The sequence below is a fragment of the Balaenoptera physalus genome (assembly GCF_965194825.1).
Source record: "Balaenoptera physalus genome assembly, chromosome: 14".
NCBI lineage: Eukaryota > Metazoa > Chordata > Mammalia > Artiodactyla > Balaenopteridae > Balaenoptera > Balaenoptera physalus.
This window is the reverse complement of record NC_138893.1, coordinates 57,633,487-57,654,337: the sequence shown is the minus strand read 5'-3', so window position 1 is coordinate 57,654,337 and position 20,851 is coordinate 57,633,487. Positions and strand designations below refer to the sequence as shown.

The following is a 20,851-nucleotide window of genomic DNA, read 5'->3' as shown; positions in this document are numbered from 1 at the left end:
CAAAGAGATGTAGAAGTTATTGCAGCTTTCTTATTATTTTTTCAGAGGAAACACTGCACACTCCCACTCTAGTCAGTCCCCATGTCTCCCTCTTAACACACAGCCACTCTACACTGTTTAAATTAAGACGAAAGTTAACAAAGGCTCCCTACTCTTTTTCCCAGCCTGCTATTTTCTACTGTTTTCCAATACAGCTACCTGTATAGCTACCCTATCCAATGCTGTTAACTGCTATTATAAAAATCGGGCAATAGCCCCAGATATTGAAAAATTATAGTGATACTTTCAAACTTGCTAAAATCTTGCCTCTTCCTCTGCATCAATTATTGTACCATGACTCAGGATCCCCATTCTTTAGTAACTCCCTCTTCTGCTTTACATACTGTAATCTCCCACTTATAGGTGGCCAAGTCCCAGCATCATTTTTCTGCAACCAATTGTAAACCCTGTTCTAGATGCCACCATTCTTTTCAAAAGATGTTACTAGGTAGATAAGCTCTAACCTTGCTCTCCTGAATCCTCTAGCACTATGTAGAACTAATAGCACCATTTGTGCAAGTACCCGACCTCACCAAATGCTTTCACATTCATTTTGTTCTTATCTGAGCCTCTCAGCATCCCAGAGAGGAACCATTATTCTTCTCGTTTTATAGGTGAGGAAGCCAAGTTGCAGCAAGGATTATGTGACTTATTCAGAGTCAAGTAGATATTTAAATGCTAGAGTCAAGACTCAAACTGGGAACTTTACATCTGACCACAACTCTTTCCCCATACATTATTTCTAAGAATAAACCTGGCTGTCAACCAAGCCCAACACCTCTGGTGTAAGGGGATGCTTTAGGCCCCATGACAGATACCTGCCTTGGTCCCTTAGTCCACACCACTAATTTTTACTCTATTTCCCACTCCTAGCATCAAGTCTTGACACACAAACTCACCCCCCTCCCAACCTCTTAAGGATCTTTACTTCTGCCGTGTTAACCAAGTTTTTTCTTCTGCTCTAAACATTCTTGCCCCTTCTCCACTGATAGCCCCTTTGCCAGGAGAAAGGAAGCGGTCTTCCTCTGTTACCTAGTGACTTACACTCTTTGGCTCAGAAACCACAAACTTAACCATAAATTCTGTAGAAGTGTACGTTATTTATGATTTTGGGTCCATGTTCTCTGTCCTTCCCCTCTGCTGCCCTATTTGAAGCTATCCCATTTTAGATTATAAGCTCCTGGCCCAGAAGGCTCTATTTAGCCAGCTGTGGGTACCACCCAGCACAATGCCTTGCATTCAAAGGCATATAAACATTGATGATTATGATCTTTTTTAAAAAAATAAATAAATTACTCCTGCCCTTGATCTGAAATAATGACAGAAACCAGCTGCCAAAACCACTAAGAGCATTATTTACTTCAATTCAGAGTTTCTGAATAGGAATTAGCATAAAAGAGCCATAAAGTGAAAGACAAGGGCACATTTGTTTACATGTAGTCCCAAAGGTATAAAGCAAAATACTGAGTAATTTGTTATTAGCTTCCCATCAACAGCAGTCCAGCGCTACTGCGTAGCAAGGTCACCCCGGGTAAGAGGATCCTAGTTTCAGCATTCCCATGACAAGGAGAAGGCGATCAGCTATTCCAATTGCATACGTGCTCTGGAAAAGCAACAGCTGGCTGCATATTACTCACCGGTTTATCCTTGATGGTGGGGCTTGACACGCACAGGTACAGTTTCCCGTCTTCTTCTAGGCAGGCATCTATCAAAGCTTGTACTGAGCTCTCCTCCTGGAACAGCAGAAAGGCATAGCCTTGGGGAGAACAAAAACAAAAGGGTGGGGGGAGGAATCAGTAAATTAAACTCAAAGTACCAATTAAAAATTTACCTATTGTTTCACTTTGGCAAATTCTTATTAAAAATCTAAGAACTTGAAGTGGGACACAGGGAAGTAAGAGTCATTGAGACCCTCATGTGTTAGGTACTCACAGACTTTACCTTGTATTGGGTATTACAGGCACTGTATTAGGTACTCATAGACTTTACTTTGATTAATTTCCATAATTACTCAGGGGAGCAAGTTCAGAACACATCTATGGAATTTCCATTAAGTAGGTTTGGTCATCTTTAATGAGAGCAGGCAGACTCACCAATGGCCTGAGCCACAACGGCTCAGGAAACAAGCGTCACCTGCCCTCCAACTTCCACCAAGCTCTAGGCTTGACACATGCTGCAACATGGATGTACCCTGAAAACATTATGCTAACTGAAAGGAGCCAGGCACAAAATACCGCATATTATATGGAATGTCCAGAATAGGCAAATCTAGAGAGACAAAAAATAGATTAGTGGTTGCCTAGGGCTGGGGGAGTGGAGGGAATAGGTACAGTGTTTCTTTTGGGGATGATGAAAATCTTCTAAAATTGATTGTGGTGGTGATTGCATAACTGTGAACATACTGGAAACCACTGAACCGTACATTTTAAATGGGTGAACTGTGAATTATATCTCAACAAAAGTTGTCGAAAAAAAAAAAAGCTCAACAATAGGCTAATTTGTCTTTATATGTTATATCTGATGGTGATGCTCTGTTCCTTCAAGGATATTCTCCTGTCTCATGGCTGAATACATGATCTGTGAACGTGGACATGAGCTACAGGATGTCCACGGACACAGCCAGCTTTGTTCAGTTCAATTCAGTAAGATTTACTGAGCAACTGTTACAAACGAGACACAATCTATGGATTATGAGGAAAACTGAGATGAACGAGACTAGGTTCCAGCTGTCCAGAGACTTATGTGATAGAAGAAACAGGCTTTTAGACAATTAACTTCTTGCTACAAAGCTGAGGGAGATAAACGGAAATAAAAAGTACTATGGGAGCCCAGACAAGCAAGGAATCTGACTTGAGAGAATCAGCAAAGACGTCAAAGAGGACAATAGATGTTCAAGGGGCCAACTGTGGCACTTGCTGCCACACTGGCATTCATGAATGGCAGCTGAGCAAAGGCCCAGGATGAGCTAGTCTAAACCTGAGTATTCAGCTGTTCAACCTCTCTACAATCCCTTCAGCTCTGCTAAGTCTCTCAGCTGTCACCTCCACTCCCAGTCCTGCTACTGACCTCAAAGGAAACCATCACCAATAAGGCTCTCCCCTGGCGCACTGTGTGCCAGAAAGATGTAAGTGGTGAAGAAGGATAAGAACCCCCGTGTTCAGAAGCTTCTCACACATCAAACAAAGATGCTCATCAACTGGCCTAGAAGCAAAGCTCTCTGGAGTCCTGGGTAGCACGTGATGACAGTGGCAGTGGACAGTGAATAATGGGTACTCTTTATCCTTTTTCCCCAGCTCCTCATCTACTATACAGAGCATCCAAGCAAACAGAGTAGGAAAAAGATCAACCATTATGCAGCACACCAGGAGTGGCCAATGCAACAGGCAGAAGCCAATACACAGGGGAAAGCACCAAGCCCACAGGAACGGGTATGGAGCTACAAGACGGAGGCTGCCTAGATGGCAGGACCCAGAGCTGTTTTCTGGGCTTTCCTCCCAGGCTAGATGGGTCAAAGGATTCAGCAGATGGCCAGGCAAGAACAATAAAACTTAACTGCAAAACTAGAAAGGATAATACATCATTTCTTCATACCCTCTCTCTTTTCGAAATAGTATCAAACGATTACCAAGCCCCAGCGAATCTATTAAAAGTTCAATGTTTTCATTTAATGTGAGAACATTAATTACACTTGCCAAAGAGAATATTAGAGGTCAGTGGGTTAAAAAATGCAAAGATCACAAAGAGGAGGTCTCAGCATGTCCTCTCAAACCTCCTGCCTCACCAAGTTAAATCTTGGTGCAAATCTTCCACAAAGGTCCTCAGAGGCACACTGAATATCTTGTTCTTGGAGAGGGCCCTGTCTGTGTACAGTACGCGCAGGCACATCAAAAAGGCCTGGGGATGGGGCAGCTCAGTGAGCTGGGGTTCTCTCTAGCTCCTTGCCTCTGCAAGGCCACCGAGCTGGCTGCACCTTTCCTGCACATTGCTGCCCACCTCTTACAATCTTCCACATCAAATCCCACACTGTGTTCAACGTGGGCATCAGAGGAAAGGGAGGGTATCCCCATAGCAGCTGAGTAGCTACCACAAAATCACACAGATTTTTCACTCAGGCCTGTCTCACAGCCATACATGACAACACTGGCAGTAGACAGAGTAAAAACAACTGGGAGTCACAAGTAAAAGCCTGATACAAATATTATTACCAAGAAAAATATCTACAACTTCTTTTCCTTTCCCAGGGAATGGGCCAATTTCTTCAGAATGGCTCTTTTACAACAAATCATCTCTCCTCCCTAATCAGCAAGCTGCTACTCTCAGTAACACCAACATTCTCTTAGCACCACAGATAAGGGGTGTAACTCAAGTCCAACCATTTCCTTCAACCCTGCCTCCTACCTCAGGCCTTTCAACCAAAACAAAATTCACCAGAGACCCCAACACACCCATGAAAACAACTTCATGATACGTTCACCTACTAAAACACCTTCTGATATCTCAAGGTCAACCAAACCCAGACAACAACAGAAATCAGAGGATTAAAAAAAAATCTGGAAGGAAGAAAACTTCAAACAAATTTCCCTTTTGATTTTCAGAAATTCGAGGTCAAAGTAAACAAAGTAGAAAAAGATCCCTTCAAGAATAACAAGGTCAATGTGAGATGGACATAAAATCAATGATTTACTAAAAGGCAAATTCCACATGGTACTACAGAAAGAGTTCTGGACTAGGAGTCAAAATGCCTGGATTTGGGTCCTAGTCCTAACACTTATTGGCTGTGTAGTAATAACAGCTAATAGCTAACATTTATTGAGCATCTACTATGCACCAGGCACTGTTTCTAAGTGCCTTATGTGTATTAACTTGTTTCATCTTCACACACACTCTGAGGTAGTCACTATTTTAAATTGTGTTTTACAGTTAAAGAAACTTCAAGAGTGATTAAGCGACTTGTTTGGTGGTGACTGTTCTATCACCCAGTAAGTGGTGGAATCATGGACTTGAATGTTAAAATTTCTGAGTCTTAATGGCCTACATGGGAAAAGAATGTAAAAAGGAGTGGATATATGTATATGTATAACTGATTCACTTTTCTGTACAGCAGAAACTAACACAACATTGTAGTCAACTCTACTCCAATAAAAATTTTTTTTATAAAAAGTTTCTGAGTCTTGGCTCTTTTATCTGTAAAATGAAGATTATCTTACAGAGATGAAGGTTGTGAGATGATATATGTAAGATGCTTTGAAAACTAGGATATCGTGCAAGTGTCAATTTTTCTTTTACTGCATTTTCAGTTATTTTTGTGATAATGTAATATTAAGTTGTTTTGCATATGGTCTCATTATAAAAATTAGAGTTCAGGTGAATGAGATAAACTTTCTTCTTTGCATTTGCAAGCATTTGGTGAATAAAGGGAAGTAATCTAGATACTAAAGGTAAACAGTTTTTTGAATGACAGGCTAAATAAATACTACTGTAAACAATCAATAAAGTGACTGAATATTTGCTTTCCTATATCATTAGCAAGTTCTATTAGGAGAGAGAATTATCTGATGTGGTACTATTTGCTGGTTTTCATACATTCTTTAAATAAAAGCCTATTATACCTATAAATCAAGCTCCTCAAGCTGTCACTATGATGGCAGGGTTCTTCTGTTAGTTTGAAAGGTATAAAAAAAAACTTGGCCCAAAAATTATAAACTCCCTCTGTTTTCCCTTGCCCTCTGAGCCAGCCAAGAGATAACAGGATTATAAAACTCAAGTTTCAGAAATGGTGACCTTCTTACCCAAGTACCTAAGAAGTGTGGTGAGCTATGGGAGGCCCTCAACTCAGAGCCAGTCTGTAGGTGGAAACAGGGGCTCTGGGGAAGCAGTAGGAACTCTTGGCATGGTCACCATCACCACCCTGGGTTATGGGCAGAATGGGTGGCAGGAAGCTGCTTGCTTTCCCACTGGTGCCAAATAGGTTGGGAAGGAAGGGTAGAACAGTGAGGGATTTTTGGACAAGCCTGAACTGACCAATGTACTTCTCTGGGGTAAAGAGGTATGGAGTGAGAAAGGGGACTTAACTGGGATAATTCCATTTTATTTGGCCAAGTTTTTGAAGGATAAATTTAATTAAAGATTTTTTTTCTCTTAATACCCAAAACACACTGAGTATAACAACCTCCAAAATGTTCTTGGCTACCTTTCAAAAACAAAGCTTCCTGAGCTCTTAAATACCTAATTTTTCATGTTATAATTTTTTTATACTTGATCTCTAGTACAAATAACAGTCACCACCAACTTCACCACCAGAAACACCAGTTACTAAGTGCTTACAATGTGCTACACACTTTGTCAATAATAAACACTTTACCTCACAGTAATTCTATGAGGTAAATACAGTTGTTATTATTACCATTTTACAGATGAGGAAACTGAAGCTCTGAGAGGTTAAGGGATACCTCAGATTAAAACCTAGAGATTAAATTTGGGATTGAAATTTAGGTCAGCTTCCAGGGCCCTCATTCTTTATCCACTAACTTATACTGTCTCACCTAAAAATGATGAGATAAAGTTTTCAATATCACTAGCAAATAAGTACTTGCCTATTTATTATTTATTGTCACTTTTGTGACAGTGATCATTTGACAGTGGTTTAGTGGCATGAAGTGGTCACCTGTGCTTTAGTCCTACAATTTAAGGTCTACGCAGATATATTTGCTCTAAAGCCCACAAAAACTATATTAAGAAGAGCTTATAAAACCAAATAATCTCAGCTCAAAAAAAAAAAAACCAACTATATTAAGAAAAGCTGAAATGATGAATTTCAAAATAATCAGAAGTTTAGTTTTAGTTTATTTAGGACAATCGAATTATCATATTTAGTAAAGATGCTTATTGTTTTCAATGTATTTTTAAGTTGTATATTTAGAATGAAGGCTCTTGAGGGAGTTAAAGAGCAGATCTCACTAAATTAGACTTTAATAAAATGAACATCACCATCACAGTAATCATCAGCTTAAGCAAGAATCTTCAATAGGGGCTTCCCCGGTGGCACAGTGGTTGAGAATCTGCCTGCCAATGCAGGGGACACGGGTTCGAGCCCTGGTCTGGGAAGATCCCACATGCCGTGGAGCAACTAAGCCCGTAAGCCACAACTACTGAGCCTGCGAGTCTGTAGCCTGTGCCCCGCAACAAGAGAGGCCGCGACAGTGAAAGGCCCGCGCACCGCGATGAAGAGTGGCCCCCGCTTGCTGCAACTAGAGAAAGCCCTCGCACAGCAACGAAGACCCAACGCAGCCAAAAATAAATAAATAAATAATAAATAAAAATTTAAAAAAAACAAAAAGAATCTTCAATAGATGCTAAAACCATTGGGTAAATCTGGGAGGGGATACAAGATACTCATGCTATCTTAAGGTATTACTTTGAAGATGAATAAGTATTTGCAAAGGGAGAAAAAGGTACTTTCACAGTGGAGAAATCCGGCAGACAGCACCATAACCAAATGATCGCACTGAACATCACCAACAACAGGGCAAACTGACATCATGTGCCTCTCGTATTATGTCCTTCCCGGTGCAGCACGTCATCTGCTAAGAGTGTTTCCCCTGAACCTCATTATGAGGAAACAAACCTATCATTCCAAATTAAGTGACAGTCTATAAAACATCCGGCAGGAACTCTTCAAATGATACAAAAGACAAAAAGCCTAGGAAAGTATCTAAAGTAAAGGAGACTAAAGAGACATGACAACTAAATGTATGGCTAGACTTTGACTGGATCTTGGATTTAAAAAAAAAAGCTCTAAAGGACATTACTAGAATAATCTGGATACTTCTTGTTCTCAGAAAACATATGGTGAATCATTTAGGAGTGAGGGGTCTTAATGTCTACAACTTACTCTCAAACGATTTATCAAAAAATATGTATGTATATATACACATACTGACAAAAAAAACCAGAAAGCAAATGTGGCAAAATGCTAACAACTGGTGAATCTAGAGGAAGGCAGTATAGGCGTTCACTGTACTATTCTTACAACTTTACTGTACATTTTGAAATTTTTCAAAATAAAAATTTGTGGAAAAAAATCGAAACCACAGGTCTCTCTGGAGAAGAAGGTAATATACTCTCATTCTTGAAAGAGCTGTGTGGTCTTCTGAAAGACCTAATAGTTCTTAAAATCAACTAATGCTCTTAGTGATTTATATGTTTTAAGTAGCAACTACAATGGAAAAACAATTCCAACTTGTAGAGCTGTGCCCTGAGCTATGGCTGCATTCATAAAATGGTGACTGACAAGGGAGGGCTGGTTTCTGATGACAGGAGGTCAGCCCCAGAAGGAAGGATCCAAGGTCTGGACAGAGAGGGAGATCGCTCCTTGCACAGAATCCAGGTTCCCTGATTTCCTGTGACCTTCCTAGAGAGACCTGAAGGGCACCTCTCCAGCCAGAGCTGAATGAGTTCAGACATTTTTGGCACAGGAAGTCTGTTCCAAACATTCTCCCTGACCTTGGCTTTCAGGTCAGAGGACTTACCTGGTTTGCCTCAGGAGTCTTTGCCTTTGGATTCAATTCAATAGAACCAAAAATGTTTAGGGGGTACAAGGCAGGATACTAGGCACTGAAGCTACAAAGATGAATAAGTCAAGAAAGAACCCTGCCCTGGAAAAACTCAGCCTGTAAATAAGTGACTAAGAAACAACAAGAAAAGTGCTAGTTGGGGTTATAGCCTATAAAACACTGGTGAGAGACAAATGGAGCAGAGGTGCCCAAACATCAGGGAAAGTCATACAGTAAAGGCCACACCTGGGCTGGAGGATAACTGCTTTTCTAGGAAGCAAGGGCAATCCAAGTTCATGAAAGAGCACAGGCCAAGGCTTCACAAAGGGCCAAAGATCAGCTTATTTGGAAAACAGTGAGTAGAGTGCATTAGTTCAGAGTATAGGATTGGGGGTAGCAGGCGGGAAGAGATGAAGTAGCTCATCAACCCCCTGTCTGCTGCCTGGAGAACACAGTAAGTCTCTGAACTGGATTCCTTATTCATTCTCCTCTTGGATGAGAACCTCTGATCTCCAAGACTGACTGAACACTTACTATGCACCCTAGGCAATGCAGGGGAATTCTGACACGAGCAAGTCCTTGTTCTCAAGAAATTTATAAACCAGTACATGAAGGTCATGAAGAATAAGTATAAAGAGAACTCTAATTTAGGAACAATGCATTCAGGACCCTTAGAAGTATTTTCTAAACGTATTTTTAAAAGTTGGATTTCATAGAAGGAAGACAGATCTTTCCGTGAAGAAGACATGGATAGAGAAATCAGGGAAGACTTTCTGTCAGTGGTGGCACAGGAGCCAGATCTTAGGTGAAAAATTGGAGAAGGACATTCCAAGGGAAGGATTTAGCCTAATTAAGATGTAGAGATGGCTCATCAGGTACTGTCCATGGATGCCTAAACATTCCCCTTGGTTTCAGAACCAAACATATTTCTTTGACTATATTTACTACAAAGAGCTGAGAGGCTCAAGCATTTTGGCTCAAGCCTGTTTCGTGTTTTCTATTACACTAGTGACTGTTTCTTGGTGGGCTCGTTGCTTGGCAGGCAGGGGTGGGGGAAGGTGAGAATGGACAAGAAAACAAGTCTGATGGGTAGAACCACCTCAGAGTTGAAAACTGGCAGTCTACTTCCTGTGTTTTTAGTAAAGTCCTGCAGTCCAGGGCAGTGACCTGGGGCATCTGGGCTTAAAGTCTGCTCTGTTTACGTAACCACACATTCCCTATATAAAGAGGTCCTTGTGAAGTCTGCCAAATCTGTCAGTTCTAGTCACAGTCAGTTCTAACAAGCACCTGACCAAGAAAACTGAGATCAGACTGGGGGTGTGGGAAGGAACTGGTCAAACTAGTTGGGCAGTTTTATTTTGCTGAACAACGTATTTTCATCAGGGGGAAGGACACTAATATTATTTAACCTCTATGAAGCCTAAGTGCTGGTGCATATGTACAACGTCTCACATAATCCTTTTAATAACAATGAGTAGTATTAACTCAGATGAGTAAACTGAGGTTCAGGGATTAGATCACTTGCTCAAGGTCGTCTAGCTGGTAACTGCTGGCGCCCATGTCTGAGTCCACAAATATCTAGTTCTTGCCCCACTGCTTGTTGCTCTGCCTCATGCAGCATCAGACAATTGGCAAATTCTACATTTTAACCCAGTAGACGCTTCCCTGAAGATGAAGCTTTAGTCCAGCCCTGCTTGTAGATTGCCTGAACTCTGACAATCTAATTTCTCCTCCTTGCACTTTAACTCTCCTCTGATGAGTTCTTAATGCTGCTGCCAATGGGTTTTCTTGGCGTCACCATTTCTCCTTCTCAAGACGAAGGCTATCCCGTTCTATTTTGAAAGACAACCCAAGTCCTTGCTCTCAGCTTTCAAAATGTTTCACCAGATCCTCTCAGTCAGCTTCCCATTCTGAACTCTTCCAAATGATACATCCTCTCTTGGTCTCACTTGCTCATAGCCTTAGCCCTATCCAATTCCTGCCAGCAAGTCCTGCCCCAAGCTACGCCCTCTTCTAAAACATTCTCTCTGCCTCAGCCTACCAAATTTGCAGCTGGCATTTCAGTTCCTGAATTTTACTCTCTTCAAAAGAAAGTTCTCATCGGGGGTGGTTTCGGCTTCTCTGAACTAAACAAGCATCCCCCCCCTTTCCAGTACCTCTGCCTGGGAATAGCACAACAAGTACTGCTGTGACACAGTACAAGCTGTCTCTGTTATTTAAGTGGCTGCTCAGCTTTGTCCTGTGGCCTGTGCATTCCTTCTGCCCGTTCCGTTTTATACAGTCCCTCAAACTATTAATGCTTTGAAATCAAACACTAACTCTAACAGTTCCTCTTTAATATAACGCAAAAGAGAGAAATGTTTAATAGAACAGTTTAAACTGAGGGTGTGCTGAGCTTTTAAAAGCAACAATAGGATGCTGCTCCATCTCTGCAAAACAGGACAAAACAGAACAAAAAGTCCACTCTTGCTGCTCTGCAATGCAGTTTCCATGTTTTTATGAGAAAATCCATCCGGAGAACAAAAACTTCAATCAATCAAATATTAAAATATAGGATTCATAATTCACCAAAGAGTATGAGTACTATAAGCCAGGACCTGCATTTAAAAAAATAAAAAAAAAAAGGCCAAGTGTTACTCAAAAGCTTACAAACTGCAAAAGGTTAAGTACATGCTAAAGCTCCATTAGGTTCCTAACGCGATCAGTTTATATAACTCAGAAGGTGGAAAAACTTGGAATCTGGGCCTAAAACAACACTGACTTATTTTCATCCAAGTTACGCTACAAGGGAAAAAAATGTGAAGCTTGAAAACTTTCCTTTCCAAAGCCAGATTCAGACAAACTGAAGGAAAAAGGAAAGAGATGCTGTGAATCCAGCCCACTGCAGCTTCACAATGACCTATTTTGCCCATTTCAAGTAGAGTCCCCTTTCCTGTTCTTCAAACAGCATCTCCTTAGCTGGTCAGCTCAAAGTCAATCTGAATCCCCTGTGGCCCGGCTTATGCCAGGTTCACAAACCATGCTGGTATTGTATAAACTTCCATGCCTGCATGACCTTGGTCACAAGGACTAGCAGTCAAGTCAGCCTGACCAGTGCAGAGGAAATACGTGATCACCAGTAGAAACAGCCACTTAGAAGTACACGCTTGACTCAAGGTGGGCGGGAATCATCAGAGCGCAAGGCATGGGTCACTCTCGCATAAATATGCATGACTGTTACTGTTCGATCCACCTGGCCGTGCACCTGAATTGCTAGGGCTGAAGCTGGCTTCCATATGGGCTGAGGATGCCAGCCCCATCGACTTAACACAGCTTCAGAGCCATGTGGCCAATCGCCTGTCCAACATCTGCAACTGGCTGCTGTCCCTGCCTTTGCCCCAGAGGTCTCTGCCAACAGTGGTACAGTGTAGCTGCGCTCACTGCCCAGGAGATGCCAGCTCCTCTCCCTGGCCCCAGCCCCACCACAAGAGGTAAGACTGTTGGCAGTATCAGGAGCAGCTGCTTGGTTCAGAGCCAGGCAGGGGTAGAAGGCTCAGGGTAGGTAGACATTTTTTTTTTGTAGCTCTGGTAACAGCAACTTTGGACATGGGCTATTCTCCCAGGAGGCAATGAGGGAGGTGACGCTAAGCACATCTACCATCATAAAAGTTTGCCCTGCCCAACTTACCTTCCTAGCTGCCACATTCCCAGTCCCATGCTCGAGGAAGCAGAACTAAAAACCATTTGCTTTTTTTATTTTGTATTAAGCAGTCAAGGATTCTAAGGCCACTACAATTAGGATGGCCTATGTCACAGCAAGGGGTTAAAAGATGAACTGAACCAATCCGATTCCCTCTCTCTGGACTCCAACTAGAAATATGAAAACAATTTGCCCACGGGAAGCACAAACAGAGAGGAGCACACATGCAGAGACGAGCTGAGTCATGATAATGTGGAACATTACAATGAAGGATTAATAGCTCCCACTGTTCAAATCCTTGCAGCCTGCCACCCCCTAGCACAGTCTCCGTGACACCTGGTTGTGTCACAGCTCCTATTTTTGGGCTTTCCTTGTCACTCATAACTACTTCCCCAATTTGAAGTAGCACAAGAGAACCCTCTGATCCTTGTAGTCAAAGAACTCCCCTACAAAGCAGTGCACTCATGTCCAGAAATGGTGTGGTATCACCCCAGAGGCAAAATCCCATGGTTAAGCTACAGCTAAAGGGCAGCTCAGACCTATAGCCTCAGCCTAAACCAGCTCTTTGGAAATACCCCAGCTATGTCAGTGTGGCCAGCAGAATAGAAGAATTCAGGAAAAAGCCAAGGATCACTTTCATTTTTAAATAGCTATGAAAGTGTGCCATGGGTCATATAGCTTAAGTTGCTAATTTTTATATAAAATCCAGCCCCATAAATAACAGCATAATTTATCAGATTATATAGTTTAAACCTATCTTCCTTTCCCACAAATTATACACCCTAGCAAAACAAAAATTATTTTCTTGGTAATTCACCAGGTAAAATAGTATAAACTATTAGTCTTCTCAGTTCAAGTCTGTCTAATAAGAGCTGTGTGCTCCTAAGAAAAAGACACATCACCTCTTCGAGTCTTAGGTTAAAATAAAGGTTGAATTAAAATGAGACGATCTTTAGGGCAGCTCTAAAATTTGATGGGCTCTACAAGTAATGAGCTCATCATTTGCAAAGATAAAATTCATCCATTTAACAAACATCTGAGGGCTAGCCGTTGATGCAGGTATGCAAGGTACTGAGTACAGAGCAGTGAACAAAACATAAAAAACCCTGTTCTCATAAAACCTACATTCCAATCTGGAAAGCAGAAAAACACATATCATTTTTTTCAGGTTGTGATAAAATAGCTACTTTGAGGAAAAATAAAATGAGGGTAAGAGGTACAGAGAGTAAGAGGGTAGAGGGGCTGCTGTATGAGATGAGGAAGTCAAGAAAGATCTCTCTGTGAAGGTGTCATTTGAGCAGAGGTCTGTCTAAGGGAAGACAAGGAGTGGTCCATTCAGAAATTTGGGGGAAGATGGTTTTAGACAAACGGAAGTACTAAGCCCCTGAGAAGTCTTGGTTTACCTCAAGGAATAGCAAAGGAGTCAGTGTGGCCAGAGAAGGTAAGGCAGAGAATGACAGAAGATGATGTCAAAGAACACCCAGGACTTGACTGATGAGACCCAAGAGGAAAAGGTTTAAATGCTTCATGTACAAGATTCATATCAATGTGGTTCCTGGCTTCTGCAGGGGTCCGTTATATTCCAAACACGTAGGCGAAAAGGTAAGTCCACAACTGTAATGTACCATTTATCTGACTTGGAAAATGTGCTGCAGATGTCCAAATTAGCATAAACTTCATAAAGAAAATTGCTTTGGGAAGCCATGTGATATCAAATCCGGAGTCATTAAGATTTTCATTTCTTTTAACTCTGGTTAAGCTTCTGCTGCAAATTTATCCTAAAGAAAATACTATGAAAGAAAAAACACACACAAAAGGATATATTAACAGAAGCATTATTTATAATAGCCTACATGACCAACAAGCAAGTCAATTATGGTGCAGCAGTAGGTTAGGCAGCCACTTAAAAAATATGAAAATTAAGCAGAAACTTGGGAGGAAGGAGAATGGAAAACTGTATCTCTGCTATTATTACACTCCCACAAAAAAAAGATACATATGAATAAAGACTGGAGGGAAACAAAACCGATGATGGTTGGCTCTGCTACGGAGGCAGGATTATTCTTACTGCTTATAAAATAACACTTGTTCACTGCAGCCAGATTGCTTTGTTCTGCTTCTACTACTTCATTAAAATATTAAGGCCTAGAATTAGGATAACAATAGAAATTACTATGATCATGTACTTGACAAGAGGGCCACATGCATCTCTATTCCATCAAGGACTTCTCAATAACCCTGTGATATCTGATGGTGCTGACTATTCTTTCTTAAAGCTTCTTTCCTTGCGCCTCCGCAGCCACAGACACACCCCCCAGTCCTTCGCTCACCTGCATCTCCACTGCCATGTCCCCTTTTTCTTTCTGGTTCCTGACAAAACTTACTTATTAATGGCTTTTCATTTTCTTTTCCCTCCACTCTATAAAGATGACTCGCAAGAGATGTGTACCTCCATCTCCAGCCTCTTTTCCCAAACTCCCTAGCCACAATTCCAACTGCCTATTAGGAATTTCCTCTCAGATAAGATGTAAGGACATACCAAACTCTACAGATCTTCAAACATTTCAACACTACACCAAACTGGTTTTCCCTCTGCTGACTCCCTCTCATTCAATAGTGTCACAATTCTCCCATTCAGTGGAAGGAATTTTAGCACAACCCTGCCATCAAATCTATCACCATCATGATCTACTCTATCAGTAAGACCACTGGTCCCTTTCTCCCCTCATTCTAGTAATACCTCAATGCTACTATCTTAGGAGTTCATGGTCCTTATCACTTCTTATGCGCTTGATTACAGAAAACACCTAAATGGTTTTGCTGACCCTGGCTAAAAAACCAAAACCAAATACTAAACCTAACCTCTCCCTTGCTTAAAAAAAAAAAAAGAAAAAAAGAAGTCTTGGGCTTCCCTGGTGGCGCAGTGGTTGAGAATCTGCCTGCCAATGCAGGGGACACGGGTTCGAGCCCTGGTCTGGGAAAATCCCACATGCCACGGAGCAACTAGGCCCGTGAGCCACAATTACTGAGCCTGCGCGTCTGGAGCCTGTGCTCCGTAACAAGAGAGGCCGCAATAGTGAGAGGCCTGCGCACCGCGATGAAGAGTGGCCCCCACTTGCCGCAACTAGAGAAAGCCCTCGCACAGAAACGAAGACCCAACACAGCCATTAAATAAATAAATAAATAAATAAATAAATAAATAAATAAATAAAACCCAAAAGTTAAAAAAAAAAAAAAAGAAGAAGTCTTGAATGATATCTGGGCTCTAAGAAAGTATCCTATGTACACTGTCTCATTTAATCCTCATAAACCCAAAAGTGGTATTATTGTTTCCACTTTGTAGATTAAAAAAAAAAGAGAGACAGGACTTCCCTGGTGGTGCAGTGGTTAGGAATCCGCCTGCCAGTGCAGGGGACACGGGTTCGAGCCCTGCTCCGGGAAGATCCCACATGCCACGGAGCAACTAAGCCCGTGCACCACAACTACTGAGCCTGCGCTCTAGAGCCCGCGAGCCACAACTACTGAGCCCAAGTGCCACAACTACCGAAGCCCACGCGCCTAGAGCCCATGCTCTGCAACAAGAGAAGCCACCCAATGAGAAGCCCGTGAACCGCAATGAAGTGTAGCCCCCACTCGCCGCAACTTTCTTGCCAAGAAAGCCCAAATGCAGCAACAAAGACCCAAGGCAGCCAAAAATAAAAATAAATAAATTTAATAAAATTTTTTAAAAAAAGAGAGAGACAGAGAGACAGAGAGAGAGGGAGAGAGATTTAGGAAGATTAATAATCAGCCCAAAGATACAGCAATGGCAAGTAGTGGAACAGGAATTCAACCCAGGCAGCTGACTCTAGAGCCTGTACTCTTGATCACTGGTTACTGGACCCAAGTCCTAAGCCTGGCAGTGAGGCTACCACATAACCCCGCCTTGAATACACCTACCTCTAGGCCATTCTTATTCCCGAATGACAACAGTATAGTGCAATATTTGAGAACCTTGGGACTCTGAGGTTAGCCTGTTTAGGCTCAAATCCCAGTCCCATCATTTAACACATGACCATAGACAAATTACTCTCTTCTACACCTGTTTCTTACTCTTTAAAATGGTAATAATAAGGGTGCCTACCTTGTGGTTAGGAAGATTAAAGAAGATTAAATTAGATTAAGCTTAGAAAATAGTAACCCACTGCCGAGCTCACAGCAAGCCCTTAGTAAATGTTAGCCATCCTAATTATCATTATTCTAGCCCCAGAATAATTATCATTATTCTGCCTCTTCTCTTCCTGCCTAGCTTTTAAGACCAAGGTCTTGCACAGCCCACAGTAATCTATTCCTCCTCTAGATGCCTAGAATATTTTTTACTCACTTGTCATTAACCATAAGTTGATCTGTATTTTAATGAAAATAACAACATCACTCATAAAACCTGTATGCAGGGACTATTTTAAGCACTCCACATGGATTTACCCATTTTAATCCTCATCACACAACCTTATGAAGTAGGTATTCATATTATCCCTCTTTTACAAGTGATGAAACTAAGGAACAGAAAGGCTGAACAGCATGTCTAAGATCATACAGTTAATAAGTGGAGTAGCCCAGCAAGTCTAGTTCCAGAATCCATGCTCTTTACCATGACTTAATGTTTCACTGCTGTGTTCTCATGTCTCCTCTGGAAAACTGCAGCCTTCTCAAAAACAAGAATGGTGTCTTCTCTAGATCCCCCACAAGGCCATATAGTATAGACTCTTTCACAGACTGAAGTGCAACAAATATTAGATGGATTGATGCATGATAATTTGCACCAGGACCCAGGCCCTCTGTCTGCATTTATTTGTTCTCTCACCATCCCCTTGCAATAACTATCTTCAAATTACCTGCACCCAACCTACTATAAACGTAGTGATGTTGATTAGTATTTTGTATGAATGCAGGATTTGGTTCATGCGCTAACATTTGGGAGAACCTCCCTTTCCAGAACTCACAACTCCAACTCTACTATTCCAGAAGTAAAAAGCATGAGAATGCAATCTCAGCAAACTTCCTCAATATTTTGATTAGATTTGAATTTCTTTTCATCATCAAGAACCAAAGGCAGAAAACACAAAGGAAGACTTTGCTTCAGTTTTATCAATAGCTATTTGAAAGTATTTTAAACTGATATTTCTATTTGACCCAACTCCATTCTGTCTCTACCCCAAAGACAAACACCACACAAATGCCTTTGTATCTACTCTCTCTGGGGGACTAGAGCAATTCAGGGAAGGGAAAATAATCGTACTTTTTTTTCAAGACTTTCTTTCATGTCATTTTCTCCACCCTCACAACATTCCAACCACACTTCCTTCATTTCTTCAAAGGTAATAAAGCCCTTTTCATACTATTTCCCATATGGTATTCCTCTGCTTGGCACTTGCTTCCCTACACTTTCTAGTTAACTCCTCAATTTTCAGGTCTATTTAATCGCTATTTCCTCAAAGAAGCTCTCTCCATATACCCGATCTAAATCGACGTCCCCCTTTTAAAGTCACCACACTCTCCATTTTTTCCTTTAGAGAACTATTATAGTTTATAATTGTGGTATATTGTGACTATTTGACTTCTTTTAATTTCCCCCACAGGACTCTAAGTTCAGGAGGTCTGAGAACATATCATGAAGACACGATCTGATTTCCATGCCTTCTTTTGCCTTCCAGGTTCTCAGAGGTGCTCTGGAGAACACCAAGCAACTACCTGTTTGTGGCCCACAGACAAATGATCCAGAGGGCTCTGCATATCCTCAAAGAGTTGATCAAATGCCTCAGTGGCTTTGTGCTGGAGAGAACCCCAGTCTCAATCACCTCCCACTCTGTAGGCCCAACAACACTTAAGGGGACAGCTGACGTGCTTGGTCACTGTTTCTCTACATGGATATTAAGTTCTCCACAGTCCACTGAAATGGCCATGGTTTTACAAACCGTACTCCACATCTGTACAGGTATACCTGCTGGATACATGAATGGTTCTGTTTATTTCATTAGGCATACACTTTCTGAGAAAAAGACAGGAGGACTCAATAGTGGGTGGTTCATATTTTCCTCTTATTTACACATAAGCCTAAAGCATACAGCCAAAGGAACTGTGCCTTATGGACAAGCTGAGGTGACCTAAGAAAACTATAATCGGCAAGAGGGGGATTACCAAAAAAGCACTGACCTGAATTAAAACCTAAGGAATTTAAGGAAAAATAGAAACAGCATGAGGACGTATTATTAAGAAGGCACAGAACAGTTTGGGGTGAACTACTTAGATGTTCCCAATGTTCAAAGCAATGGGCATGGATTCTCAAAGTTACTTCAATCTTGGAATAACACCAAATTTCTTTAGGTCCTTCCAAACTAGGTCAACCTTCAGACTTTAGCTGAGAGCAAAACACAACAGGAGCCAACAGTATAATTATTTCTCCTACTTGACCCCAAAATCACCACAAAGGCAATCTGCTCTCGGAGGATGCAAGCCTGAGGACCAGAATCAGGAGATCCAGATTCTCTTCTTGGCCTGGCTCTCCCTAGTCCATCTCAACACTTAACCTCAGCTATAAAATAAGGGCACTTTCTCTAACGTTCTACAATTCTATATTATTGTGCTGTTACGTAGGAGTGGTACCAATACCACGGAGTTCATAGAGTTGCTAAACTCTATACTGCTCATACCAACCCAAATGTTCTCTCTTCAACTCTCAGAAACAAATTTAAGTAGGATATTGTAGAGATGACATATGCACAGAAAAGGCAAACAAGAATAATGGTGGTCCAGAATCCATTAGGCATAAGGTATGACTCGAGATGTGAAAATATGTAGCTTGGAAAAGAGAAGACTTAAAGAGAAACTGATAGTTCTTTAAGTACCGAGAGATATATGTCACAATAATGACTCAGTTTTACTTTATCGAACACAATTGACCATTGGGTAAAGATTGCATGACCATATATGTTTATCTTCATTTTTACTTTTTACAATGACCATCTTCAACAGAAGAACAAAATTTAATTATCAGTTACGTCTGCAAATACATAGACTTCCTCTGAAATAAACTGCCTCCTTTGTCACTGGATGTCTCAGAAGCTAAATGAACAATTTTCTGGGCTATTTTAGAACAGGAGTCAATAAACTTTTTGCAAAGGGATTTGAGGGCCACGTATAGTCTCTGTTACCTATTCTTGTGTGTGTGTGTGTGTGTGTGTGTGTGTGTGTGTGTGTTTCTACAACCCTTAAAAATATAAAAACTATGCTTAGCTCACAGGCCAAAGATAGTCTGCTGACTCGTGTTCTGCAGGTGTGCTGTCCAATAAATATATGAGTCACATATGTAATTTAAAATTTTCCAATATCTACATTTAAAAAGTTAAAAAGAAACAGGAGAAGTTAATTTTAATATACTTTATTTAATACAAAATATCCAAAAAACTATCATTCTAACATGTAAACAAAATTACTAATGAAATTCTTTACCTTTTTTTAAAACTAAGTCTTTGAAATTCAGTGTAGGGAAACAGAAGAGATGACCTTCCAACCAATACTTAATTCTAATGACTCAAATCAATGAGGAAAAAATGGAATTGTCAATAAATGACTGCTGGGAAACTGGCATGATACCGGGAAAAATAAAGCTGGATCCTTTTTTGTGACTTACTCCATTATAAATTCCAGAGAGAAATGAGATGTCGATGTAAGAAAGTAAAATAATAAATTCAAATGGCCAGTAAGAGAAAAAAATGCCAAAAAAGATGTTATTTTAACCGTCAGATTGGCAAAGATCGAAAAAGAGCCATATCGCCAGACCCTCAATAAAACAAAGTTTTACGAATCAGGTACTATTAGTGGGAACATAAATGTGTATGACCTTTGTTAAGGGCAGCTTGGCAGTACGTATAAATATGTACCTCACTTCTGGAAATTCACCCTAAGAGGTAATTAGAAAAAAGCAAAAAAAAATGAAGGCACAAGGATATTCACTGAAGCATCATCCATGAGAAAAAACAACTGAAAGCAACTTAAATGACCAGCAGTAGGACTGATTAAATAAAACAAGGTCATTAAGGATAATATAGGTTTCTTACAGAAAGATGTTGACATTGCTGGGGGGAAAATGCAGGTTATTAAACAGCATATATAGTGTGATCCCATTTATGTAAAATTTTAAATTTCATATAAATGTATATATTCATAAAGAGATATAAGAAGGATATTTAATAAAATGTATACAGTGATTATCTCTGACAGAGGTAGATTTGGGATAATTTTCTTTGGACATGACCATAGATGTGCTTATCTTCATTTTTATTTTTTACAATGATCACCTGACACCTTTTATCCCAGAATCATTTTTATAACCTTCTAAGAATGAGGATTTTTTTTTTTCAACTAGTACTCTTAGAAGTATCTTTTATACATGTCATTTTACAGAGTGTGTTACATGCACCACAGTGTGGTGAATACATTCTTTCACTGAAATAACATTGCCTTCATTCACACGTGCAGCTAGTACTCTCAGGAACATCTTGTTATACATGTGACTTTACAGAGTGTATTACATGCAGCACAG

General features: G+C 40.7%; 1 protein-coding gene across 10 annotated transcripts in view; it reads right to left on the bottom strand.

Moving 5' to 3' along the window:
- CPEB3 (cytoplasmic polyadenylation element binding protein 3) overlaps positions 1-20,851 on the bottom strand; it is a 213,353-nt gene that overhangs the window by 79,403 nt on the left and 113,099 nt on the right. For all 10 annotated transcript variants that reach the window (XM_082423686.1, XM_082423687.1, XM_082423690.1 and 7 more), the window contains one exon: positions 1,677-1,795. In XM_082423686.1, the coding sequence (XP_082279812.1) occupies positions 1,677-1,795 (119 nt within the window). The remainder of the gene's footprint in view (positions 1-1,676; positions 1,796-20,851) is intronic.